This window comes from Ornithodoros turicata, chromosome 3 (genome assembly GCF_037126465.1).
Source record: "Ornithodoros turicata isolate Travis chromosome 3, ASM3712646v1, whole genome shotgun sequence".
Lineage (NCBI taxonomy): Eukaryota > Metazoa > Arthropoda > Arachnida > Ixodida > Argasidae > Ornithodoros > Ornithodoros turicata.
This window is the reverse complement of record NC_088203.1, coordinates 28,973,673-29,001,017: the sequence shown is the minus strand read 5'-3', so window position 1 is coordinate 29,001,017 and position 27,345 is coordinate 28,973,673. Positions and strand designations below refer to the sequence as shown.

The following is a 27,345-nucleotide window of genomic DNA, read 5'->3' as shown; positions in this document are numbered from 1 at the left end:
CACACACATAAAAGAGACGACGATGTGATGGTGCTGATGCCGGCTAGCTGGGCTCTGCCCCTGTGCCATTTGTAGATAGTGAGAGATGATGATGGAGATGAGGATTCAGGTCATCAAAGCAGGGTGGAGAGGCCTGTTGATGACAGGGAATTCCAAAGGTGACGGAGACCTTGGTGTATATGAATATATGAACGCTACTGTACCATGGGGGGGAGGATATGTTTAATAGTGAAAGAAAAAAGGAAAAAAACTGGACCATGGGCCCAGTACCTTGCCTATGGTAATGGGGGCGGTGGTCGATTGCATGCATTCCGTGCTGCAAGATCTCGCGCTCCCGCTGGGAGTCAGGGCAGTCCATAAGTAGGTGGTGCAGGTCAGCGCGCACATTCCATGATGCACGAAGGTCCGGTGGCGCACGGCAAAGGCGCTGCCTCATAAATGGGGTACATGCAACATCCTGCCGCATACGGTGAAGAAGAGATGCGTTGTGTCGCGGAAGGCGATGAGGAAGCGAGAGAGAGAGAGAGACTCCAGGCGAAAATTTGAGCTGGGAAGTCAACTGGTACCAGCTCGTTCCCAGTTCGCACCAACTGGTGGTCAACTGGAACCAACTGGTACCAAACTGGTGGCAACTGGAAAGTAAACTGGTACCAGTTCAAGCTGGGCTGGTGGAACTGAGCACTTTGTGGTACCAGTTCGAGCTGGACTGGCAGCAACTGGGAAGTGAACAGGTACCAGTTCAAGCTGGGTTGGAGGTAACTGGAAAGTGAACTGGTACCAGTTCAAGCTGGTCTGGTGGCAAGTGGGCACTGTGTGCAACCAGTTCAAGCTGGGCTGGTGGCAACTGGAAAGTGAACTGGTACCAGTTCAAGCTGGACTGGTAGCAACTGGAAGTGAGGTGGTGCCAGTTCGAACTGGACCAGTTTACATATTTGGGGGGAAGTTTCGGTTTCAGTGCCAGGACTGGTTAATATGAAGATTGCAAGACGAAGTTATAAAACGATCAGAAAGTGACTTTATTAGTAGTAATAATCATATTTCGATTTTTGGTAAAGTTCCTGTTAACGGAAGTTATTTTGGAACTCTTATATTTGTATTTTGTGCGTTCCTGCTCCCGCGATGAACGATGCGTTTACTGTACAACGGTCGCTTGCTATGCCCGCCATACGCTTGCTTAGCAGCTTAGCAGCGTCCTTGTACAGCGATTTTTGCCCGTTATGTTCTTAGCGTGATGTGTGACATAGGCGTTGATTTTGTAATCTACAGGAGTTGTCTGCAAGTTACGACAGTGCGACAGTACAATGAGCGCCAGCGGCCGGGCGGGTGGGTATTATAGGATTACAGCTTGACTACAACTGTGGAGACCGCTTTATCGTGAGTACTGTGCTTAAATGCTTTTCCCTTGTGCACCATTTAGAAATATTACTTCCACTAGAACCTCTTCTCTCTGTTCCACGTCACATTCGTGGCATCTGCAAGTGCATGCCGTTTTACGAGTAACATCCGGTTTATGTTAATGTTACCAGCAACTTTTTCATTCATGTTCTTGTTTTTGCTTTTTTTTTGTCGTTCATTCTCGTGTTTTAGACCCTTCACACCACGGACGTTGTCGAACTACGTAGCGCGCCAGAGTAGTACTCATTGCCCCCCAAAGGCGGCCAATCTCTTAGTTGAAAGGTCCAATTACTGCACAACAGAAATGTTGAGAGATTCGCGTACTTTCCAGGGCCACGACTGCTCAAATTGAGTGACTGTCCAGGCACACACTACAATTACATGTTCTAATTGAATGCATATTCACTTGTGCCTTTTCAACTTTCCAGAAGCCTTAAGCTGCTGGGGCTCAAAGGAAAATATCGATCCATCGTGTGCCATTAAGAACATCTCAAATACTTTGTTGAATGATTCAAGATGTCCACAAGGCAGTCAAGCAAGGGACCAATCAACCATGAAGTATTATCTATTCCATGTAACTCTGTAGTTCATCTACTGCTATAATTTAATTACGTTATAGTTATGCTACATGTACATTAGAATATGTGTAATGTTTGACTACAAATAAAACACAATTTTGCATTGCAGTTCTTTGGATCTGCCGTTGCTGGGAACAGCGATCCTGCAAAGGGGCACCGGTTACATACAAGCTAACCTCTGTCCGAACAGGCCGCTCTAAGTGAAGCCACTTCAACCGATCCCAGGTCCAACAATGAGATTTGCAACCAGTTCCAGTCGACCGGTTAGAAACCAGTTGGGCCAACTGGTACCAGTTGATCGAACTAGTCCCTGTTCGATAACACAGTTCGCCCAGTCCCAGTTGCAACTGGACCAGTTCAACTGGGACTGGGTGAGCTGTGTTATCGAACAGGGACCAGTTCGATGAACTGGTACCAGTTGGCCCAACTGGTTTCTAACCGGTCCCAGTCTCAACTGGGACTAGTTGCAACTGGGACTGGGTGAACTGTGTTATCGAACAGGGACCAGTTGTCCCAACTGGTACCAGTTGATCTGGGACCGGTTGAACTGGTCCCTGTTCGATAACACAGTTCAACTGGTACCAGTTCAAAAAATTTTCGCCTGGGACGGATTCACTGCGGGGAGCGGAGAGTAGGTGTCATGCCATGCAGCCACTGTGACCTTCGTCATGTAGACGCTGAACTTTGCGAAGAATGTCTACGACGACTGGCACTAACGACCCACGAATCCCCGTATTTTCCATGCAATCTAGAGCAGCCCCTGAATCAGTGTAGACCACACATACCCGCTAAGGGGAGGGGGATATATTTATTAGAGCAGAAAGGGGAAAAGGGAAGAAAGGCCAACCAAACCGTGTGTCGGATTGCTACTCCACAGGATAATAAAAATAAGATAAAAAGCAGAAACAGCAGCACTAATAAGATTAGTTTTCAAAGAGTTTGAAACATACAAAGACAAAATACAAGCAAATACAAGAGTGACTGAGTGTTTTAAATTTCGAAAATATCATTAATAAAAGTCCTATACTGTGTTTGAATTTCAATTGTGATTACGTCATGCTTTCTAACTGCACGACGTAGTAGCGAGTCGGACGCCTCTTTCGCTTTTTAACTTTTGCCCCGGCGGTTGGGCCAGTGTGAGTCACGGTTGTGAGCGAAAAGGACGCCGCGCTTGAAATGAGACGTTTCGGAGTTTCAATGGTTCAACTGGACACGGTGATGTCGGGGGCCGTCAGAGTGATCGGGTTATATCCTTGTCAAGTGGTGTGGGGTGCAGATGTGGGATGTGCACCCGGTTCACAAACTACAAGACCATGAGTGGTGGCAACCGGACAAGATTAGCTCGAGATTTGTTGCGCCTCCTTTTCACTCAAGAGGAGTTTGTGGGCAAGCCCGTCTCTGGAAACCCAAGCAACGCACACAAAGATGCGCCTCCAAAAGAAAAGAAAGACCCGGTCCGCATGTGAGCAATTCTTGGTAAGCACTAATTTCACTATTGTGTTTTGCATAGACATACCTTACTGTTGCGATTACAGATTAGTGCTGCGTATAGCGTGTCCCGGTGCAGAGTTCTCGAAAATCAAGCACAGCGTCCGGACATTCCTCCAACGATTGTAAGACCTGCCGGGCAACAGTGTGCACAAAACTACTGTGCTTTGTACTTTATTTATACTGCGTATTCACATAATAAACTCATCGTGAAAAGCCTTTTGTATGCAATGTTTTCTCTACACTTTGTATAGCAAACGCCTTATACACTTTATATACAGAATGTCCAAAAAAGGTGTTCCAATTGTATACGCAAAATGTATACAGTGTACATAGTAGGCTTTTATACACATGTATAAAATGTTCGTAACCTATTTTCATAAGGGCCTGACGAGAGGTATGTCGAGGCATGCGGAAAGCGAGCGCTGGATCAGCTCTGCTCAGCATGGCTGGGGTAGAATGCATGAAGGAAGGAAACACAAGGAGCGGCCCCTCCGACAGTTTTCGGGACGGGCGTAGCCGGCATCGCATTGCATTCTGGGATGCTCCTGTCTACCACGTGACCGCTCGCGTGACCCTCCAGACAGCATGGCGCCAGCAGAGCAGACAACGCGAGCTGTAGTTGTGTCACAGTTCAGATGGCAGTATTACGTTTAATGCGTACTTGCACTTTATTTATGTGTGTTCGAATGTTTACTGTTCTATTACTTATTATTACTGTTCTATATTAGAAGACCAGCAACAGTGTGCAGAACGCAAAAGAAGTACGCGGGACCGGAAACATCAAGTGTGGCAACGGTTACTTCCAACGTATGTACGTTCTTTGATTAAGTGGTAAAGAATGCCGTACTCAAAATACCATTAATCAGATTTGTACAACAACAGAAGATATGAAATGAATCTGCGGCACAGCTTGAGGTCCCAAATGAACAATTCAAGATGACTCGAACACACACGGGCGACTACTTACGAACAAAACCCATTCCCGTGACAGAGCTGCTTTCAGCTCAACGAAAGCCGCAGCCTGGACAGGAACACATTACCATACGTCGTTTCTACGATGGTGCTCACGTTTTCACAATAAATTACTTTCAAAAAGCTAAATCACACGGAGAGCAGCGTGAGAAACAAAGCCTTGCAAAACCGAAAGTTTAGAGGGGATCACGTGGTGGACAGGATGCAATGGCGATTTTGACTCGAGCGACCGCTAGAGGGTGGCTACGCTAGTCTGGAGCGAAGAGCCGCACCTTGTGTTTCCTTCCTCCATGGTAGAATGTCAGCAGTCCATTGGCGAGAAGTCAGGGGACGCAAGTATCGAGGTACCCTATGGCCAGCTGTGCTTTGGAGCGCCCCGATCGTGTTTCGTAGGACAGCCGCTAGGAGACGACGCGAGTGTGAAAAAGGTTCATCGAACTATATTATTCTGTTAGTATAACGGAATGTGTGTATAACGATCTAGAAATGTGAATCGTGAATTTGACAACTACTGGGCATCTATTATTAAATCACCCGGCTATACGGCACCACTTGGCGATACAACAAGTATATGCGTATAGAGTATCATGTGTTTAAGCGGGAGGAGCTGAAGTGGGTGAGAAGGAGAGCAGAATTTGAATTATGGGAAAGCGGAGGGCGCGGTGCGGTAGCTTTAGACCCAACAAATCCCTTGCAAAAAAGGGAGGAAAAAGAATTATACGTTAAAGTGTAATTAAAAGGAACAAGTGTGCTCGTATTTCTCTTCTGGCAGAACTGTCGCAGGGCAGTGGCTAAGTTTGCATGTCATGTCGGTACAACGTGAATAGTTGTGCCAGTCCGCATGCGAATACTTTCCTCTCACACAAGGTTCAGCTTCGGCTTCTTTCAAGCTACCGGCCTCCCTCAGAACTCTGAACATCCGACATGTCATCTCTCTGTGCTGCTCTCTAGTTCATTCTCTTATATTGACACCTTTGAAGTGGGATAGGGTCCTGCGACATTCCATGTCATCATCACCATTCATGCATTTATTGTTGTTGTTGTTCAGGCACACGACCTCTACCGTAGACATTTTTAAAATAAACGATAAATAGGACACGACAGTTTCAACAAGTAATTTTTGCGTATAAAGACACACAGAAAGAAATATGAGTTTTTACGGGGGTTGGCTACTGAAAAGGAAACGAGAAACAGAAACAAAATTGTTTTAGTTTACACTACCAGAAACCGAAACGGCCGGAAACGAAATTCAAAAGTGGCAACGTTAACAGAAACCAAATTCGCAGGAAATTTCCCTCAGTGTTTATATATATATATCCGCACTATTCTTCAGGTCATCATTATTTCATTCGTTTGTTTTCGGGACTTTCTTTCGTGTTGAGCCCACTGCGCAGCAAGATGGACGCGAAAGTTTTGGATGACGTGTAATTTTTGGGCACGAGTGGAGACTTTTTGAACTTAGAGGCATGTATTTTCGCAACCTAGAGAGGCATCTACTTGCGGTGTATAAGATTCGTGACGAACTCTGCATTAAAGTCTTTAGTGTTTGTGTTTGGTGTGGCTGACCTTTTGCATCCATTATGTAACTAGAATACCTGACATGAAAAAGCAAAAACCAGACAGTACGAGTTCCGGATGAGAAACACAAACCAGTACCGAAATTACTTCGGATACGGAAGCCGAAACGAAATTCTTAAAAGGAAACGGAAACAGAAACTGCTTCCGAAAATCGTCCAGAAACGGAAGCGAAAAGCTGAGTTTTTCAGTTACCGGAACGGAACGGAAAACATTTTCGGAAATATTTTCGGTAACCAACCCTGGTTTTTCTGACGCGTGGACGAACACAGCAGGTTCAGCTCGCGTATTTCTCTTTACAAGCTCTGGTATCGTCGTGCTGCCCTGTTACAGCTCTGCTGAACTCAACGTAGAACTGAACGTCATTCATATACGTTCAGAACGTAGCCTACATGTCGTACGGTTGTGGTACGTACGTACGATGATCATGTGTACGCAGTGGCGTCACTACTGTACGCGTCACCCAGTGCGGGAGCTCTTTGCGCCTCCCCCCCCCCAACATAACGTGTCCCTTTAACAATCGGGGGGGGGGATGACACATGCACTCCTAGAAAAAAGGGTGGAGTAGTTACACCTTTTAGGAGGTAGTAGTAGTCGTATACAGGGTGGTCCACCAACCATGATAGAAATTCATACTAAAAAAACGTAGGCCCCTGAGAAATATGCGGTCAAGGGATTTTTTCCAGCCAATAACTTTTGCCACATACTGGTAACATTTTTATTTCCTTTCAATTGATGGAAAGTTAACTTCTTGAATTTAACTCCGAAATTTCCCAACGCAACCGAACGTTTTCTTTGCCGAAATGGGTTCCCCGTGGTCATCTTTCTCAGTATAGCACAATCCCAAACGTAATGCAATGGCAATTGCAGAAATAAATTCGCCGAAAATCCGTGGAAATGAGCCCTTGGCTCCGCCTCTTTTTTGACGGCTCGTAGTGTGAGCGCAATGCTGCGAAGAAAGGAGGTTACATTGACCCGCCACACGAGGGGGGAAAGGGTTACTAGCCGTCGTGCGACCTCATTTTTGATAAGATAGCTCTGATTCCGGCACTCACCGCGCGTGTTTGTTCCGTGGGTAAGGCTTGTAACCCTTTCCCCCCTCGCGTGGCGTGTCAATGTAACCTCCTTTCTTCGCAGCATTATATTCGTTACTGTATAAGTGCTTAAATTCGCGGGCTCAATAATTCGCGAATTTGTGAGAAGCCAGGATCAGGCAATTATTCGCGGAACCTTAAATTCGCGGTACCGCGCTGCGTCCACCCTGCATCTTAGGGGCCATCCACCTTGAACTTCTTGGAAAAAGCTAATAAGGGGTATCCCAACTGGGTAACTCGTTCAATTTGTCTTCCTTTTGAGCACTTCTGACTGCAAGGGATGCGATTAGGGGGTCCTACTCGGCTCGTATCTGTGCCATTGCCCAATTACCCTGTCTCCCGTCATTCCTGTCATCGCATCGAGCAGGCGCGATTGGCACTTGGTAGTGATGCGACAACTTTTCCAAAGGTCTATACGCGTGACAGAGTGCATACGCGCTTTCTGGATGATCCAGGCTTACAAGGAACCGGAATCACGGGAGGCTTACATCCGCGGGGGATTCGTACGTGAAGGCAGGACTACAGTCTCCAGTTGCAGCGGCGAACTGAACACTTTGCGAGGCAATGCAGTATACGTGTAACAGCGTAAGAAACTCCGTATACATAAGTTGCCTCAGCGTCCTGGGTCAAATTTCTTACATATTTCTTTCACGTATTTTTCTGTCATTGGTTCGAATATTTCGCGGGACTTTAAATTCGCGAAAAAAGGGCGTTCGCGAATTTCGCGAAAAATAGGTCGTCGCGAAAATTACTACTTATACAGTATATCCAGTGTTAGCCACATGAAAAAGTACTGTAGGGGACACGGTAGTCTAAAATAAGCACTACGTGGTTTATCTCAGCTCAAATCCCCAGGTGTTGCAAGACTATTTCTTCCGAGTAATAAACACGTGCAGCACGTGGTCCACCTTCAAAAGCAATATTGGCACAACACTTTCACGCGCAACAGGGGTAATATGGGACGGCGAAGTACAGACAGGCGATTATAACTAACCGTGTTCCTGACAGTATACCCTGACTTATCTCCACTCTCACATCGACGGAAAGTCGATCGGCTTCTTCTTTTCCATAAAATAACTCATCACGACAAGCCAGTTCTCGCATCATATTTGTCGTCACCTAACAACATTTCTCACCGCATCGATCATCTTTGGAAAGTTTAGATACATCCTGGCAAGACAAGCTAATTTTCTGACTCCTGCTTCCCACGCACCGCTAGTGATTGGAATCGTCTTCCTCGCGACATTATCGCTCTTACCGATCTGTCCACATACAAAGATGTCCTACTCGCTTCACCATCACAGTGACCTGTAAATACTCAGAATGTTTCCAGTATTGTTGTAGGCGTTTCTTGCATTCTGTCTTGTATTATTCAAATTCTAGTTCGTTTTGTCTTCATTTTCTTTCTCTAAGTTGACTTTTACCCTGTATATTTTTGCCTCTCCCCTCTATAATGCCTCACGGCCCTGAGGGTATCATGAATCAACTGAATCGCTCCATGCAAGAAGAGCACGACAAACTGCGAGATCTGAATTTGGGTGAGATGTTTCTTTCACCATAAATACCTCTTCGCTGGAGGACCCAAAAGAGACAACAAGTAGTATGAGTACATAATGATGTGCAAGAAACCGTTGATGCAGATTGCCATCAAGTCCTGTCCATCAGGGCCATGGCCAATCTCGTACCACCCGTTGAATACAATTAAACAGTCATTTTTATTTATTTATTTTTAGTGGAGCTTCACCTTTTTTCCTCTTTTTTTCTTTTCTTTTTATTTATTTTTCGCATGTTTTTAATGGAATAGCATGCCGACCTTGGTCTGGCAGACCTTTCCTTTGAATAAATATATATCCCCTCCCCCCCAGTCACGAGCGACATGGAGGAATGATATATGAGCATGCTTCTTGCGAAGCACAAAAAAACACCGTGTCCAAGAAGTCAGCGACACGAACCCAGAGGTACCACCAGTACAGTTCCAGAGGTCCATCGTGACCTCTTGATTCTCTTGATGATTCGGGTTTCTTGGCGCATTGACAACTACGGTCATAATGTCCGCGTATCTCGAGGAAACCAACATTACATTGTCTATGCTAGCTGCTTCGTTTTTGTGAGGAGCTGTGTGGCAGACATTCTTATTTATGCAAACGATGTCAGGCTTGAGTAAATTTAAGTAGTCTGCGGATGTTGAGATTGGCTTTTGAGATTTATTTCGGAATTCGTTCTTAGCTCTTCCTTGATGGTTGTGTGGAGGTATCCTGCTGAACATTGATTGAGACAAGTATCAAGACACCCCGTTCAAAAATGAAGCTACACTCGATTGCACTTGTACGCGTGCATGACGGACTAATGAGGTAGATATCAAAGTTGCATGCCTGCCAAGGCTACCTGGTTGTTTTGATCATTCTGACGGTAGTAGCAATATGTAAATGTGGGCGTCACTCAGTGCAAAACCTGATCTTCCTCGTGTTTGTCTACGTGCCCAGTGTCCCTCGGTTATTCGTTCTTTTAATAAGCAAAACCTGATACCCGTAACTTCCCTAACTTTTCTTCCTTTGTAGCATTAAGGTTGATTAACAGTGCTGCGTTTGCGGTTGCGCTTGTGTGTTACGTTCGCTGACAGCGAAACCATTGCAAAGGTATATGTACATCCTTCCAGATGGAATGAAAGTACACGTAAGACGCTGTACGGCAGCCGTAAACGTAGTAATGTGAATCAGCCTTTAGGCCAGACTCAGTTCGATTGAAGGACACGTGGATCGTATGGGAGGTATGTTTATTAGAGAGTCTTAGTACATCGGATGAGATATACGAAAACGATACGACAAAAGAAGATATGAAATCCAAGCTTGCAGTAATGTGATGTCACCGCTTCAAAGAAATAGACCTCTTGGCTTGTCAAGTTTTCGGAACTGTTATTGTGTATACCTTCTACTACTACTTGTACTAAAGGTCGCTATTGTGCGGAACAACGAAATGAAGGTTAGCCATACATGAGTCGGCTTCCTGTTCCATTAAAAATAATTCTGATGCGTAAACATGATTATCACTGTTTCCTCACATGGTTGATCGATCCATCATAGCCTGCCAGGAAGATCAATTTCGCTGAGGAATATGAATAGGTAACTAGTGGGCTGAAGCGGTGTAGTTAATAATAACATTGCATAATGAAAAACTGCAGCAAACAGAAGGGACCAAGGTTAAAACAAGGAAGGCTTTTTTTTTTTTTATTATGGAACATGAATACCGGTGCAGTCACGTCTCCGTGTTGGATACGGCCAAGCAATGTCAATAGAGTGAGTCCATGATATCCCAACAACAACAACAACAACAATAAATGAAGTAGTGATGATGACATGGGATGTTTCCTCGTGGTAGCCACAGGACCCTACCCCACTTCACAGTGGTTAATATGAGAGAATGAATTATGGTGAAAGTGAAGCGATGACAGGTCGGAGTTCTGTTTAGAGCGCTTCGAGGAGTCCAGTGACTTGCATGAAAGCAAAAAGGGAGCGAAGAGCCCGGCACTGGTGCGCAGGGGAGCTCCATGGGCCAAGTACTTTGGACAAGATGAATGGTCTATGGTCAAGGAGTTCAAATTGACGTCGAAGTACCGGCGTTGACACGTGTACCGGTCACAGGCCTCGATAATATGGAGGATCGTAACTGGGATGTGGCAAGTTAAGCACAGCGCCGTGTTACTGTAACCCAGCTTAACACGGAACACAGGGGTGAAGGCGACGTTGAGTCGTAGACGCCGCAGGAGTGTCGTAAAGCTGCGAGGGAAGCCACCTGCCATCCTAAATGATAATGGCGGGTCCACTGCCTGGAGGAGCGAACATTGAGTGATGTCATGGGAGCCATTGCTGGCGGGCCAAGGGTGACACCAACGCAGACAAGTAGAAGCGCCTATCTCCGTTGGAGAGGATAATGGGCACGGCCCTGAAGATACCGTGTGGGCCGCAGCAGCCGCCAAACATGATATCCCAGGTGAACGAGACGGTGCCGGAATGCGGTGTCTCCCATAGCGCTGGCAGTTGACGAGGAAGTGGAGCGTAAGCCGCTTCTGCATTGCAGCGGAGTTCGCGCAATATTCAAGCGCAGCCGGTGGAACATCGATTCTTCCCTCCGCGATGTACGTCCACGTAGGACATGGACCATCATAGGGTTAATGGGTCGCAAAGAGCTGTCCTAACAGCACCCTGCAGAAAGACTCGTGTGCCGGTACGGAAGTTGCAGCACCGTATGTACCTTATACTTTCCCCCTGCAGCAAGGCACAAATAATACGGTGCAGCAAGTACTTATATCTGCGACTACCCCATTGAAAATTTGTTTCTGGGGTTGTCCCCAGAGCCTGAGGTCTTAAGGTATTACGGGACGTTTGGGGTACCTTGGCCACGGGGTAAGTAGAGGCCCTGAGGTAACCTAAGTACAGGGACTGCAACGGAAACGAATATCGGTTCTCTTATGGTTACGGTTCAGTGTCAGGACTCTGAAAGCGGTTACGGTTACGGGATTCGCCGTTTAAATATTTTCGGTTACCGGTAACCAAACATATGAACCGGTATTTTCGGGTGTAGGGTGTATATCTCCATAGGGTGTACCTGCAGGCTGCGTGGACGTCACAAAATGAGCTACGAAGTATACAAACGGGTAAAAATGAACATATTTTAGTGTTGCGCTCTGAAAAGGTGGTGCAGTGCCACCTGCTAGGTCGAAGAAAGAGTGAAGAGTCCTTCTTCGACGCACTTTTGACGTTTTCGACATTTCCCGTAAAATAATTTGTTGCGGTCGCTATTATCTCGTGAATATTCATTTCACTCGTGCTGTAACTGCGCTCGCTCACCGGTTACGCAAACAGATATGAAAACAAACAACGTGCAACGCTTGGTATCTTAAATGAGTTTGAGTTGAGTTTGATTATAGAAAAAAAACGGAAGATATTCAATTCGTCACTGACGAATTCTGCTACTCCCTCAAAGGAAATGAAAGGAGAAAGAAAACTGAAAAGATGAAAAGGTACAAATAGAAAGACATCATCCCTCCCAGTCACCGAACTGTACGTGCATATGCGTAGCTACATCCCCTAGAAGTGAGCTGAAGTGCAAGAAACTAACAGGAACGGGGAACTCGATGACACATGCCTAGAATGCGGTCCTAAAATACAGATACCATCTCACTGCTCACTATGAAGTTGACAAGCGCTGACAACGCCGCATCTCTCTTCCCGGGTTCCCATACACCCAGCACCTTGACTATATCGAATGTTCTATTGTCCAAGCGGTCTAGAGCAACCTTCAATATAGCCCTTTGGGATGCATATCTTGTGCAGTGCATAACGATGTTAACTATCTTAAATGATTACAATAATACAGGTCATAACTCATAAGGGGCATACGCAATACATGCCGATGACATACGATGCGTATGTCATCGGATTATGGGTCCAGGTGCATAAGATGGTATGTTGTCTACCAACTTCTGAATCAAAACACATGACTAAGAGATCTACATTAACAAAAACATGTATGTGCTACACCACTAATCAGAGTTGTAAAGCGATGCAATTATAGCATCCAAAGTTGTTCGCAATCACGCTTGAGCGATTCATATAAACCGGTAACCGAAATCACAATTTTCGGTACAGGTTGCGGTTTCGGTTAATTGTCGATGGTAAATTGCGGTTACGTTCCGGTAATGGTTCTTGAAGGAATTTGGGTTCCAATCGGTTTTCGATTCCGTTCCTGTTTCAGACCTCGGGTACTGGGGTAACCCCAGGAACAAATATTGAATATGGTAATCACTCCGTGTATTGGCCTTTACATATCGCATTCTTGGATTCTATGTGGCGTCGCCTTCTTCGTGCGTAGAGGCCGTTTACCAGTCAATGATGACGTACAAAATGGTGTAGGTGACACAAGAAATGGTGTAGGACAAGGAAGGCAGTGTATAAAGCACATGGCGCAGTGAAATGTTGCCGGCAAATATGATAAAATTAAATAATTGCGTTTATCGCTGATGGATCGCTTGCGGAAAGAGGAGTCCTAGTAGCGACTTGTCAGATCTGCCTGTACAGAATAGCACGACGCGAAGAATATCGCCATGCCTGACTACTTCCCGTACACGATTTCGTGTTCAGGAAGACGCTTTCAGAAATCTGATAAGGCAACCGATCTTCGGATATGTGGAAGAGAAGAGGGTGGGGCCTTCACACCTTGACCAGCCATAACATCATGACAACGTTTCTTACAACGAAAATTTCAGCAAGACAGCACACACTCGGCGTTGCTTTCCGAGAGAGCCGGAATTACGGAAAGCAGGAAACGTCATACCATACTGGCCGTCGACTACACAGTGACTAATTACCTAGGCGTTAGTTGATTAATTAAATTTTAATTCGTGCAAAATCGAGATAGCAGATTGGGAGACTATCCTATAGTTGCGACGCAGGATGCAGCGTTACGCACATCAGCGTCATCTACCGTAGAGAGACACGACATGAGTCACACACACATAAATGAGATGATGATGTGGTGGGTCATTCTCTGCCGTTATGGCGGTACACTTCCCCATTGCGCTTGTGGGAGGGATGAGAAAGTGATGATGACGGAAAATTGTCCGATTATAGAGTTCGTCCATTAGTCCAGTGCTGGAGAGGAACTCGGCAACAGCTCGTAGACCTTGCATCACATGTGAGGGGTCCGACCATGACCCGAGAATTTTGGGTAAGTCGAACTGGCGTTGGTCGACGCGTTGGCAGAGAGCAGTTTCCATGAGGGCGCGCTCGCGGTCGTACTGTCCGCAGACCAGGATGACGTGATGGAGGTCACCGCGCACACCACACGTGGAACAGAGGCTGGACGCGCCGACACCGACATATAATGGGTGCAGCATTGGGAAAATTCAATTTCTCGCGAGTTAGATTTTTATAAACGTTCCCAGAAGTAATGACAAAATCTCCCACAAGATAAATTGCGTTGATCCCATAGTGCTCAGACAAGTAGATTTTTAATAGAGATGGGGTGAATCCAGAATTTCTCGAATCCGAATCCAACGAAGGTTCTGCGAATCCACGAATCTTACGAATCTCGAATCTTTCGAATCATTTCTTCAAAAAGAGTCCAAAAAGCCAGGGAAAAAATTGCTTCGACTGAAAAGTGTTTTGAAGCAGAATTTGATATCTTTGTTTAACAAAAAACAAATTTCGGGACAAGACATACACTCTTAACTCCGTACCCTTTAGTAAAGGGTAAAAAATCGCAATATTTTACCCTCTATTTCAGAAGCTACCAGGTACCCTCTGAGCGACCCCTTTTATAAAAGTTACAAGGAAACCCACTAATTAGAGGTTACGGCCTTCAATCCAGCACCTGCCCGTAAAGGTTACGCCAACGTGCGGCTTTTTATACAGGATGTTCATTTTTATTCGCAACAGAGTAGCGCTCATTTGGCAGGTGGGTTATGTGAATTTTTGCTAATTAATCGGTCCGTAGTTACAGACACATGCGTCAGGAAATGTCGGAAATGTTTGTAACTACGGATGGGTTAATTTGCGAAAATTAACGTAACCCACCTGTCAAATGAGCGCTGGTGTGATGCGAATAAAAACAAACACCCCGTGCGTGGGATATGGACAGACATTTACAGAATACACCAAGGTACCAAAATGAACCCGCAGAAAAGGAGATCTTGAACATATGTATATTACAGAAACAGAAGTATGGCTAGAGGTGACACATTGTGCACAAGTGCGATTCTGATGTGAGGAGGAACCATGATCGCTTTACCATAGGTATGTGGAAAAAAGAACTATCTTCTAAGTGAGAAGCAATGCATAAAAGTGCGAGGAAGCCAGTGAGTCAAAACAACTGACCTATGTTTGCTAAGCTGAACAGACCCAACGAAATGGAGAATTGCAGCAGAAAAAAAATTATTCCACATTCGTGTTGCAGAGGCGAGCGCAAATGGCAATACAGTATTACATAAAACGCACACAACCTTGAGGAATATGAGTGTACAGTAACACAGGAGACACTACATTACTGCGTTATCAGCGTTGGAGGCGCTCTGGGACGAGTTTGTGAGGTACTGCATTGCGCTGGTGACGGTATATGTGAACGTGCATGTGGGATCCTGGGAACAAAAGTTTGGGCAATGAGAGTAACAATTACGGAACCATTCAAATCGGTACAAAGCAGCATAAATGCAGGAAGGCGTTCACTCCGCGATTGAGTCTATAGAATATCGTAAGAATACAACGAGTAGGAAGCTGCGAATTATATATCTTGATGCATATATCCGCAGCTCGCAAAATGCACGCCGGTTTATTGACTTGGCGACCAAGTAAGAGCAGAAAAGTAGCAAGCGTAAGTGGCGTTCATATGCAGGACCGCAAAACGCTTGCCATAATCACAACAAACATGCGCTAAGAGCTCTTGCTATCAAAATAACGCACGTACCTAGCACAAAACGTACACTTACCCAGTGTATGAAGTGTGTGAATTAGGGCTGCGGTGGTGACGTTCGTTTTCGGTTATATATTCTTTGCAATCTTCGCACTCACTACACTTTCCCCTGAGAACACCGAAAATATCCTTGTTTGCTAGAGACATCTAGCATTTCCGTTGTTCCTGACGATACTATGATAAACGCGAGGAAAACCACAGATTAAAACAGATTACACTTGTTAACGGACGGACGACGAGCGTTAAGCGTTTCAAGGCAACCGCTCTCGGTGTGGATAGACATAGACCAGGCTCGGCTACGCAGCGAAATCGGAAATCTTGGTGGTTGCGGCATTGACAATGGTTTTCCACCCTTTAGAAAGAAACATACTATCAGTATTCCAGACTGCGAGCTTATAATCTGTGTTCAGCAGACAGCACTGATAACATGTAGTCGACGTATAGATGACGCTGAAACAGATAAAAAATAACAGCGTAGATTCTCAACTGTCGTCTCGAATGGGAGGCTGAAACGCGGCATTATGCTGAAAAATAGAAGGAAAACAAACGATAAGAACATGAACGATAAGAAACTAACAAAGAAATTATCGTTGGAGATTTCGCTTAGAAGTTACAGTGCCGGAGTAGAGGGTACATTTATAAGTTACAACAAGCTGTTTTTGTTTTTTCCGAGATGTAACTTCTATTCGTGTTGTAAAGACATGACCTTGGTCGCTTTTAACCTCTAAATATACGTTACAGTGGTGTAACCTATAAGAAATCTCGAAATCTACGTCTATATAGAAGTTACGTGTTTCTAAAAGTTACAATAAAAGGTACGGGTTTAAGAGTGTAGCCACCCAGTTAGCACAAATTGTTGCAGTGACATTGCACCAATATTGCCACGCAATATTGTTGCAATATTTCTAATGGCCGCTTTCGTTATGCTGCAACGATGTTATTGAAACAACATTGGAAAATGTGACATTGCAGTGCTGGTGCGACATTGCTAATGACCAGCTTCATTATTTTGCAACAACATTGCAGAAACAACATTGCAAAAAATGTAAGTTGTGTGCATGTGCAAAATGTGCAATGTTGATGCAACACTGCCAATCACCAGTTATTTTACAGTATAGCAACGTTACAAAAGCAACACCGCAGGAGCACTACAGTCTTGGTGTGCAACAACAACAACAACAAATAAGTTAATGACAATGAATGGGGAAATTCGCCACTTGAGGTGCGGCCCACTACCCCAAGGCACAATGGGGCAGGATGTGATGTGTCCTGATGATGAGGTGATGAACGATGCAAAATGGGGATAGTCAGTGGAGTCAGTATGACATCAGAACGGTAGGCAAAACCACAGCACACAAAAATACTACACACACAGCACACAGGTACGCAGGCAGATCATAGGGTAGACAGGAGACCAGTGTCCCGCAGAAAAATCTTGAAATACTCAAGAACTTGACGATGGTCAGTCTGGTTAGACCCAGGGCCGAGAATGGTTGCCAATGTGAGTGGTGCGGCCGTGATCGACTGCAGGAGACACTGTAGAGCTGCTCTTTGGGAGGTGTATAGATGGCAGTCGAGGAGCACATGCTTGGTGTCCGCCAAAACAGCACAACGAGAGCAGAGCATCGAGTCAGAGCGGCCGATCAGATGCTTGAAATGGGGGGTGCTTGGTGTGCAAGTGAATACAATATGCTCACATTTTCAGTAATCGTATTGCTCTTGGGCAGACTTCAGGGGAATGGTACCGACATTCGTCTGGAATGTCTACCGGGAAGCATTGGGAAAACCGCAGACAGAACAGTCACGATTCAAACCCGTGTTACCTCTCAGTCTTTGTGCGGAAGACGGTCATTCTAACCACTATGCCACGCGAGGGCTCAAGGACTGTGGTCGCACTGATGCTATGGAAGAACGCCATATCGAGGGTCAGCGGGCATTCACATGTGCGTAAAAATGGATTGTAATTAATTTCAAGTTCTCGGTCGGATTAATTTTCTTTGAGATTATGTTGTCCTCGTCTCGATCCTTTTGTCCATAATCATCTCCCATAGTGCGTCCGCAGTGTCGTCCCAGAATGTCTCTCTCAAGGTCTGAATCAATTCACCCCATAATGGTCACACTAATTGTAATATTACCCCACTGCAACACGTGAAACATTGCCTGAGCAACATATTCGTAATGTTTCTAAAATGCATCGTCTCAAAATGCTGCACCAACATTGCACTACTCTCAGAAAAAAGGGTGTGAAAAGGTAGTAACTTCGATAGTTACAACATATGTCAACATAGCGTCTGATAAAGGGTGTAAAAGGGTGGTAAAAGCAATTATCATATATCAAAATTGCTACAAAAGGCGTACGCCCTCCTCGCTCAACGAGTCAGAAGTCGTAACTCTATCATTCGTGGCAGAGAGTGAAGTAGCAGGTAGAACTTTGCAACCTTTTGGGCGCAACATATGCGACAACTATTACTTCCTAAAAGGTGTTACTGCTCCAACCTTTTTTCTAAGAACGTACCCACCAGGATTATAGGCGAATTTACCCCATCGCGTCACTAGGAGGAGGGTGCTGGGGTGCTGTTCGCACCCGGTGGCGCGACGAAAAGGGGGTGGCCCGAAAAAAGTGACCCAACCCGAATCAGTAACCCTATCATTAGTGGGAGAGAGTGAGGTAGCAGGTTGAACTTTGCAACCTTTTAGGCACAACATTGCGTACAAAATACATCCTGAAAGGTATAACTGCTCCACCCTTTTCCCTGAGAGTGTAGAGGCATTGTGGTAACATTCCATTTGTGCATGAAACATTGCCGCAACATTTGAACACGTCGTCAAAAACAAATTGATAAATTACGGGCAGTGGCGTATCTAGGGTGTGGTAGGTGTGGACAGGTTTCATGGGCGCCAGGTGAACAGGGGCGCCATTATGTGGTCGGGTGTGAATGTGTCAGGTCGGGCACTCAACTTGGCACATTCATAAATGATCTAAGGCACCCGCCATTAGGGAGGTTGTAGTGTGAAACCTAGTGCGGACCACACGAAAACGCATCCCCAAGGACATCATGTTAACCACGTTGCCATGGGCGCAGGTAGCTCTAGATACGCCACTGATTACGGGTGAACGTCAAGGGAAGTTACGAATATTTCATTCTCTGTTTATTGGCGGGAATTACAGATCGAACAAGATCATGCAGACGTTGTGCTACTGGCGCACTCGGAGCAAGTGCCTCAGAAATGATGCATGCAAAACGTGCAACATTGCAGAAATATGTTTGTTTCGATGTTGCTGCAATGTTTCAGACGTTGCCTAGAGGTCACATTTCTTAGCCTGCGACGTTTCCTCAATCTACCAGGTGCAACATTGCTAACGCAAGAGAATCGCGCTGTTAGGGCTACGCATTCTTCGAAATACATTAGACACATTGATATAATCATAGTGCTGCAACGCTAAGATTAAGTCGCTGATGCACTGTTTTGTGAGCAATGCTATTGCAACATTGCGTTAAAATCGATTGCCAAACACCAGCAATGTATCAGCAATGTAACTGCGAGATTTCTTCAGTGCAGCACACGCACATTGCTTCGGGAACACATTCACACTGTTAGCTCTACGCATCTTTTGAAATACGGCAAAACCATTGAAATAAACCTATTGCACAAACGTTGAATTTACGTTGCTTATTAAGCGTTTTAGAATACAGTCAACCCTCGTTTTATGAACACTCGACTTACGAATTCCCTCGGTTTATGAACGGCGTCACAATCAACCAAACTTTTTTCCGTGTATTTCTCCCACGGTTTATGAACGCTCGATATCCGAACTGTGAACAAATTTTCAGGAAACGAACCCCAAAAACATGTGTGTTCTGACCTTGATTTATGAACGGGGTTGTTGACGCACAGGGAAGTACTAGGATCGCGTCAATACAGATGAACAAAGCATAAAGGTCAAGCACCCGGGCAATGTCCCGCAGCAAAAAAATAAATAAATAAATAAAGAATAACACAGAGTGAGAACACAGGAGTGCACTACCTCTGCTGACGGTGAACACATATGTGAGCTGCTTGATGATGGTGCTTTAGTGTAGTTGTCAAATGATGGTGGCCAGGGTGACCATAGTGACAGTGAAGTAGCAGGACCGTTCCGAAGCTGTGACAGCTCGCTCAGCTTGGAATCACATTCACAGTACGTTACAGTGAATCGAGGACCAGGCGAGTCAAGTGCCAGACTTCGATCGTCTCTTCCGAAGAAGACAAATACAGCCGAATGTATGGCGCAGAGCACAATTACGGAGTATTTTCACAAATAGACGTAATCTAGTGCACTTCCCGTCCCATTTCAGCCCATTTCTCTTCCGCGCACCTTGCACCTCGATTTATGAATCCCTCGACTTATGAACGATTTTTCGAGAAACGAAGGGTGTTCATAAATCGAGGGTTGACTGTAAATGCAAGAGCAACATAGCATTGGCATTGCTTGGAAAACACTGCATCAATAATGTAAACGCCACATTACTTGAGCGTAACATATTCAACATTGCTTCAGTAACATCATCTCAATGTTAGCTTTACGCAATCTTTGAGACATAGCACGAACATTGAAGCACGTATACTGCTACTACATCACTTCGACAGTTCAACGTTGAGGTTACACTGATCACCGATGTAACACATTTGCAACATCTTGTGCTGTCTGGGCATACTCGTACTTCTTCTTAAGTGTAACTTATTTAACATGTTGGTCATCGATTACAGGAAAGACAAACTCAGGAGTCTGAGTTCCCTCCATAAGACAAGGAAACAATCAAATCAAAACCGTGTTACTTTTAAACTTCTAATATCGGAGCTTTATGTTGTGGTTTTGTCGCGCCCCGCGCCGCGCACCACTCATATTAGACCCCTAGCTATGGGGTAGCGTTCCACTCCTAGAGTGGAAAACCTCCCCACTTCATCATCACAATATATATGTTGTTGTTGTTGTTGTCGCGCCCCGGGGACCGCCGGCCAAGCAGGCTTGGAGGCGCCGACTTTAAAAAGAAACGTACAAACGCGGTTAGTGGATTTGAAAGATTCGATTCGCAGTTTTAGGCACTGGGGTTCGGATTCGCGAATCTCGAATCCCTGCCTAGGATTCGAGGATTCGAGGATTCGATTGGCACATGCTTAATTTTTAATATGATATTTTCCTATTTCTTTTTTGTTTTTGTTGTTGTTGTTTTTTACGTTAGGTGAAACACCCTGCATATCTGAAATGGTTTTTTTTTTCCGGAAATATTGAAAAGCATTTGGAAACTTAAAAGAGGTTGGGACATTTCCATAGATGTGGTTCACTACATCATGGACGCATTGTACTACACGCCAGCATACTAAGGAAAAAATATTCTTCCACGTGTCGTACTTAGCGAGGTGCACGCCCCCGAACACACCCCCGAGCGAAGCGCATGTATACGTCACAGAGCTCAGAGCTGCGTCCATTCCAATTGGCAGCCGAAGGCACGTGACTGCTCCTGCACCGCCTCACCGGCGGCGGCGAGAGCTCTGACGTCAGCGCCACATGAGTTTCGGTATACGCGCTGCCCATTTTCTCCTTTCTATTGCCTTCCTCGCTGTGAGCCTTTTAATGCAGGTTCACATCGGTGCAAAGAACCGTCTTTTACGTTTATCTGGGTTGACCTGGAATGACCTGTCGCAACCCCTTTAATTCAATAGGACCTCGCTGTCCGCTCCGTGCAGCATCACGAATTCAGTGAATAATGTGCCGAACAACGTCACAGGAGTTTCGATTTCGGTCACGTGATCGTGAACAACAGAGGAATGTCGGCGCTTGTTTTCTGTTGATTTTCGACGTTAGCGTGTCCCTGCAGCTATCGTGTATTATCCGTTGCCACCAGGCTTATATATGCATCATGAGTGGCATGACTTGTGCTTCAGACGACTGGAAGAGGACATCAGTGAAATAAGTATCCGATGCTCCGGGATTTTTTATTATTTATTTATTTATTTATTTTTTGCTCTCCGAGAGAGTCGGAGTTACGGAAAGCACGGAAAGTCATATCAGACTGCCCGTCGAATATGGCAATTTTCTAATCAAGCAAGCTCGCAATGAGCTGCCGAACGCTTGTAGCCTGCAGAAAACTCTCCAACTGGCTGCTCGCCACCAAGCGGACCCCAGCAGAAGCACTCACTGAATAATAGTAACAGCAGACGACAGGCATCTTTCGCGCTGACCGGAAACTGTCGCAACTTCCATTCGTGTGCGATGGATTTTCCCGGCATACAGAACTCAAACAGCAATAACCCTGCTCACTTCCACAGTGCGGAGACGAATATTTAATGTTGAGAAGGGGAAGAGGCAAAAGTTATTATCACGGGAGCGGTGTGAACGAAAACAACGAAGACAGCAGGAAACGATGCGGGGGTTGTGTTGTCTGCTCAATTTTTGAAGCGTGTCTCGTGGAAGAACGCGTAAAGCAGGTTCGCTTATTCATGGGCAATCATTATTTTCTCCGACATCTTGAAGGCTACGCGAGTACCTCTATAGGTAGTTTGAGAGGCGAACAGGCATGGTTCGAGATGCTTTCGGATACGGCTCGATGCGAATCACACCCACTTCAGGGGAAACGCCGGTAAACTTCAACGGAAGGCACCAGCAAAGCGAAGAGGGAAAGGGCAGTTTATCAGGATGTCTGAGTGGGCCTGTTGGCGCATAGCTAGACGAAGAACGTGGAACTGTAAGGACAAGAGCACACTCTTGAAAAAAGGGGATCTACTTTAACTCCTTCTCCTTGCCACATATACAGGGTGTGTGCAGAAAAACATGACCCGCATTTAGGCACATAGCTTGTTGCCTACCTAACTAACGAACTTCCGGTGGCGCACGATGGCGCATTTATGAGCGAAATCTGTAGAAAAATTGTGGAAACCATACCCAGCTTAAAAAATAAACGGAACAACGAAAACGTCGGCTTCCGTGCATCAGAATAGGGCAACATGGTGGGCAACAGGGTGTATGTGAAAGGGCAACATGGTGCACGTAGGAGAGTTGTGTTCAAGTACCGCTAGGGGAGCTATCGGTGCATAAATCGAAACGATGTCCCACATGGATGCTCATCGGCAGTGCCCCTAGCGGTGCCTGCACATAACTCTTATGAGACCGAAATACACTACCATGCAGTGTCATGACCGCCCTATTCTAATGCATGGAAGCCCATGTTTTCGCGCTTTGTTTATTTTTTTACATTGAGTATGGCTTCCAGGATTTTTTTGTAGCTTTCGCACGCATAAATACGCCGTCGTGCGCCACCGGAAGTTCCTCGGCTAAGTAGACAACGAGTTACATGTAAAAATGCGGGTCATGTTTTTCTGCACACACCCTGTATATCACTCCCTTTTGGAGTACAATTACTCTAAAAACGGGAGTGATATATGTGGCAAGGAAAGGGAGTTATTTATTTTTTTTTAGAGTGATCCCGAAATAACACGAGTACACGGGACAGGCTGCTCTACTACAACAAGATTTGTCAGTGCCTCTGCTTTTATTCAGGTTTGTCATGTGACCAGAGTGGAACATATAAACACGCATGGGAACAACACAGAACAGATCACATACCTCCATTATTTACCGTGCTTACCATCTAAGTACATCAGTTCACCTTGACTAAGTGTGATTGAGGGTTCACTGATACATTTTTCTCCCCCTTTCCACATTAAGAATGCTTCAAAAATTTCCCGTTCATCTATTCGCCTGAATCTACCTTTTATCAGTGTTTGTTCTAGCTATGGTTTACATCCAAATCGACTAACATGAAGGGCTAAGGAGCCATTTACTGTGCCCTTTGTATTATTTCTATGTTCCATTAACCGCTCAGTCTAAGCCGGAAGAAGAAGTCTGCATTCAGAACAATCGTTTTTCGTGTTTTTAGGACCAAAACACGAATGTACTTTGCGAAGATTTGGCTGGTTTATTTTTATGGAAGACTTCCCGAAGTCAATATCACACCAAGTCACCAAAACATGTCTTTTCGAGGACACCTACTTTAATCATTCCGGAGACCTTCCTTACAATTTGTAATTTTAATGCTAGCACATATTTCCTTAATAGCCATCCGCGGAGCTTTCAGTCTCTCTTGTGGCAACCTCGTTTAATTACTTTACACGAGCCTTGGAAACTGCGTCTGTAAACCAATCAAGTACCGGTTTAGAACATTTCCTCTGTTACACGTGGCTGCACCCATTCAACACGTGCCTGTTGTCGACGAAAGAAGGAAGCATGGCTCATATATGGCAAATATATTCCACACTTTCTATATGGTATAGTCTCTCAAGTCCATCATAATATCTCGTTCTACCTTTCTCCCTTTTTTTTCTTTTCCCTATCACTCTATACATCATTACTTCTTGAGCGGTCGTAGTGCATTTACCATGCAACTACACGTGCAACGACGGGGCTGCAGTAGTATGCACTTACATGTATAGAGAGAAATGTATTGCTGATCTAGTCATAATCCCTTTCCCTGATGAACGTGAAAGCATTGTTATACCTCGAGATGCCTGTATTAGGAGCAGATTAGAAACACAGTAGGGCGATTCCACGCGAAACAATCCAGCGGCCCTGCTCGGCCCTCACAAAATTATCGCGAAATTTTACGCATTTTTTTTTTTTTTTTAGCAGTCCCTAATAGTGTCGAATGACATACCACGAAACGTTTCTTCCCAGATCTCAATGTGGCGGTTGTTAGACACGAGGGAAGCTCCACACGCTGGCGAAAACCGTGCGTGGCGTGTACGGCAGCTGCGGCTCGTAGAAAACACCTAGAAGCGTGCGGTTTTCTTTTACGTATAGAGGAAACCATTCTCTACCAAGCAGAAAAAATTGGAAATAACTAAAATTAAAACAGGAGCCCAAGAAACAAATATAGGGCACCCCACCAAATACATGCATTGTGGGTCACTGTGGCCCTAATGCCCTCTACTACAAAAAAAAAAAGAAAAGAAGAAGAAAATCTCTTGTATACCAGAAAACACCCTCGAGATTTTTAATGTGTTGTAGAGGAAGGCTCGTCCAATAAAACCGCATTGGTTTCAGACACGTCTCTTCTGACCTCTTCATTACGTGTTTTACGCTCGATTGTAGCGAATTTTGGAAAAAGCGCATACTTCCCCTATTTTTCCTGCAATGACTACGAAAGTTACGTGTCTTGCGATTTTTCCTGTAGAAGTACTCCATGAGACCTTGGAAAAAAATATTCATTAAAATTTAATGGTTTGATTCTCCACATAAAAAAACTTCCGGCCTGTGTGTACCAGCACCGATTACAGCGTGACAACTGCGATTTCCGACGCTGTGTATAGCATGGCTTCCTCTATAAGCAAAAGGAAACCGCACACTTCTAGGTCCTTTCTATAAGCCGCAGCTGCCGTTCATGCCAGGCATGGTTTTCGCCAGCGCCGCGAGCTTCGCTCGTGTCTAGCACCCGCAACATTGGGAAGAAACGTTTCGTGGTATGTTGTTTTGCGCTATTAGGGAGAGCTAAAAAAAGTTCGTAAAAATTTGCGATACTTTTGTGAGGATCGAACAGGGCCGCTGGATCATTTCGCGTGGAATCGCCCAGTAGCAACCACGTCGACAACTTCAGGAGCTTCCTGTTCAATATTTCAAAGTTCAATATTTTCGCTTCACTTTTACCTGTTTAGGTGTGCCTGTTGAGCTCTGTCCACTGAGCCTGACACATGCGATGTTATGGGCTAAGTATAATTGCTGACACTCCGTCACACACATTCGCAGCCCAGCTCAAATCTTCTCCATCTAAGTTGCAGAACTGAAGTTTATATGTTGTGAGTCTTGCTGTTTAGCACTTCAATAAATGTACAAGTGACGTTATGGCTGGTCCAAGTGTGAACGCTCCACCCCCTCCTCTTTCACATATCCGCCGAAATTCCAGGGGTAGTTTATTCGATGCACGTCGCACGTTGCAAAGGGTTGCGTATGAGGTCGATGACAACGTTTCTTACGACGACAACTTCAGCAAAAACCGGGCACTCTATGTAGACGGAACACCCACTCATTCACTTGATTAGCTTTCCTTGTGCTATACGCTATGCCTCTTGTGATACGCTCCTACATAAAACTTCACAAACATGGTGATGAAAAAGATGCCTTGTGGGATGCCGATAAAAATGTGCATCCGTGGATAACCACAGTCTTTAAACAGCGGAGTTACTCCATGCGGGAGGAGCATGACGAACTGTAAGATCTGAAGTTGGGTCAAATATTTCTTCCACCACAAATACCTCTTCATGGCAGGACCCAGAAGAGACAAGAAATAGTACGAGTACATAACGATATGCACGAAACTGTTGACGCAAATCACCATCATGATCTGCCCATCAGGGCCATAGCTAAGCCCATACCATCCGTTGAATACAACTAAACAGTGATGAGCAACATGAAGGAATGATATATGGGCATCTTTCTTGCGAAGCACAAAGAACACCGTGTCCAGGAAGTCAGCAACTCGAACCCAGAAGTACCACCAACAGAGCTCCAATAGTTCCATCGTTGCTCGGTCCCTTGCTCCGTAGTCGATGCCCTGACAGGCGAAACTGTATCCTCCACCGAAGTAAGTTCGTCGGAGGAAGTTATAACAAAAGTAGACGTTAGTCAAAACCATGGCCGCATTGTAGACAATGATAAGTGGCTTAACGTGATCCATAGGTTTCCTGTTCTTCATTATGCGTGGTCCTCTAATTTTGACGAAGTATACGTAACTCACAAGAAGGGTAAGGAGCAACGGAACGTTGCCTGCCGCGAACCATTCTTTAGTTCGCGGATCTAGCGCAAGTAAAGGTAACGCCTCGTATAACGCCGACATATCTGAGAGACGAAATAAAGACCTGTGTGACAGTTGAAGACTCGACTGCGATTTTTATACAAAACTGGGAAATGCTGCTTTGTAAGTCAAAATGAAGGTCCACTTCATGAGCGGCGAGTCAATGTGGTTCCTGCAAAAACTAAAATGCAGGATTACGTCAACTACGTTATTTTGTGATTCTCCGGGCTTAGCATTTTAATGGCGACGAGGATAGAGAGGAAATTTCGTGGACAGCGTATTAATAAGTTTCTCGGTTCCTTCGGGCAGGCGTCGTGATTGAGATGAAATCACGTAATATACGTCTGTACTCGTATTCAGGCGTCAATGACGTGACAATAAACTGCTTGGAAAGCAGGGCTCGATCTCTAGCGGAAAATCGAGCTCCAGCGTGTGATTCTAGACTTTCCTTCACGATAAATGAGGTCGTAACTGCTCGTGGCATTGAAACGTTCCAAGAAGGAAACTTTGTAGCATCGTTAATGAGCGACATACGTGCTATACGTTGGGGGGGAGGGGGTATTTATTAGAAGACAAACAAAAAAGACGGGAAAGTCTATACGTGGGGTACATAAATCACTTTGCTTTCTTTCTCATTCATCGGTTACCGGAAATGTCGGACAAGTGTGATGATAATAATGTTGATAGTGATGTGAACAAGAAAACAAAGGGGCAGTATAGAGCAAACCGTTACACGTGCCTTAAAAACGGACCCGCAAGTGAATATTTAGCATTGCTCGAAACATTTCTGTCATTCATCAAGCAGTTTATGAACAACCATCTGTTGTTGTTTTTAAAGTAGCACAGAAGTCATTTTTAACACCCAGTTTTCTTCCTATAAAACTGTTAAGTAGGCCAGAAGGATGCACCATGCGAAGTCATTCACACCACAGGGTCATAATTATCGCAGAAGTT

The 27,345-nt window shown here is 45.1% G+C and overlaps 2 protein-coding genes and 1 long non-coding RNA gene across 3 annotated transcripts in view; 1 reads left to right on the top strand and 2 right to left on the bottom strand.

The window, feature by feature from the left end:
• The window catches only part of LOC135390142 (ADP-ribosylation factor-like protein 13B), a 288,978-nt gene that overhangs the window by 217,595 nt on the left and 44,038 nt on the right, over positions 1 to 27,345 (bottom strand). The gene's annotated exons all lie outside the window — the stretch shown is intronic.
• Positions 1,152 to 2,228, top strand: LOC135390134 (uncharacterized). The gene is made up of 3 exons (XR_010421727.1): positions 1,152 to 1,374; positions 1,824 to 1,953; positions 2,083 to 2,228. It is a non-coding gene; the product is annotated as an uncharacterized LOC135390134 (long non-coding RNA).
• On the bottom strand, positions 25,651 to 26,433 carry LOC135387651 (very long chain fatty acid elongase AAEL008004-like). The gene has a single exon (XM_064616759.1). It carries the CDS (start codon positions 26,431 to 26,433, stop codon positions 25,651 to 25,653), a length of 783 nt encoding a protein of 260 aa, XP_064472829.1.

Bases quoted from the DNA above. Each gene is read 5' to 3' on its own strand.
- LOC135387651 (XM_064616759.1), bottom strand. From the start codon at position 26,433: ATGTCGGCGTTATACGAGGCGTTACCTTTACTTGCGCTAGATCCGCGA.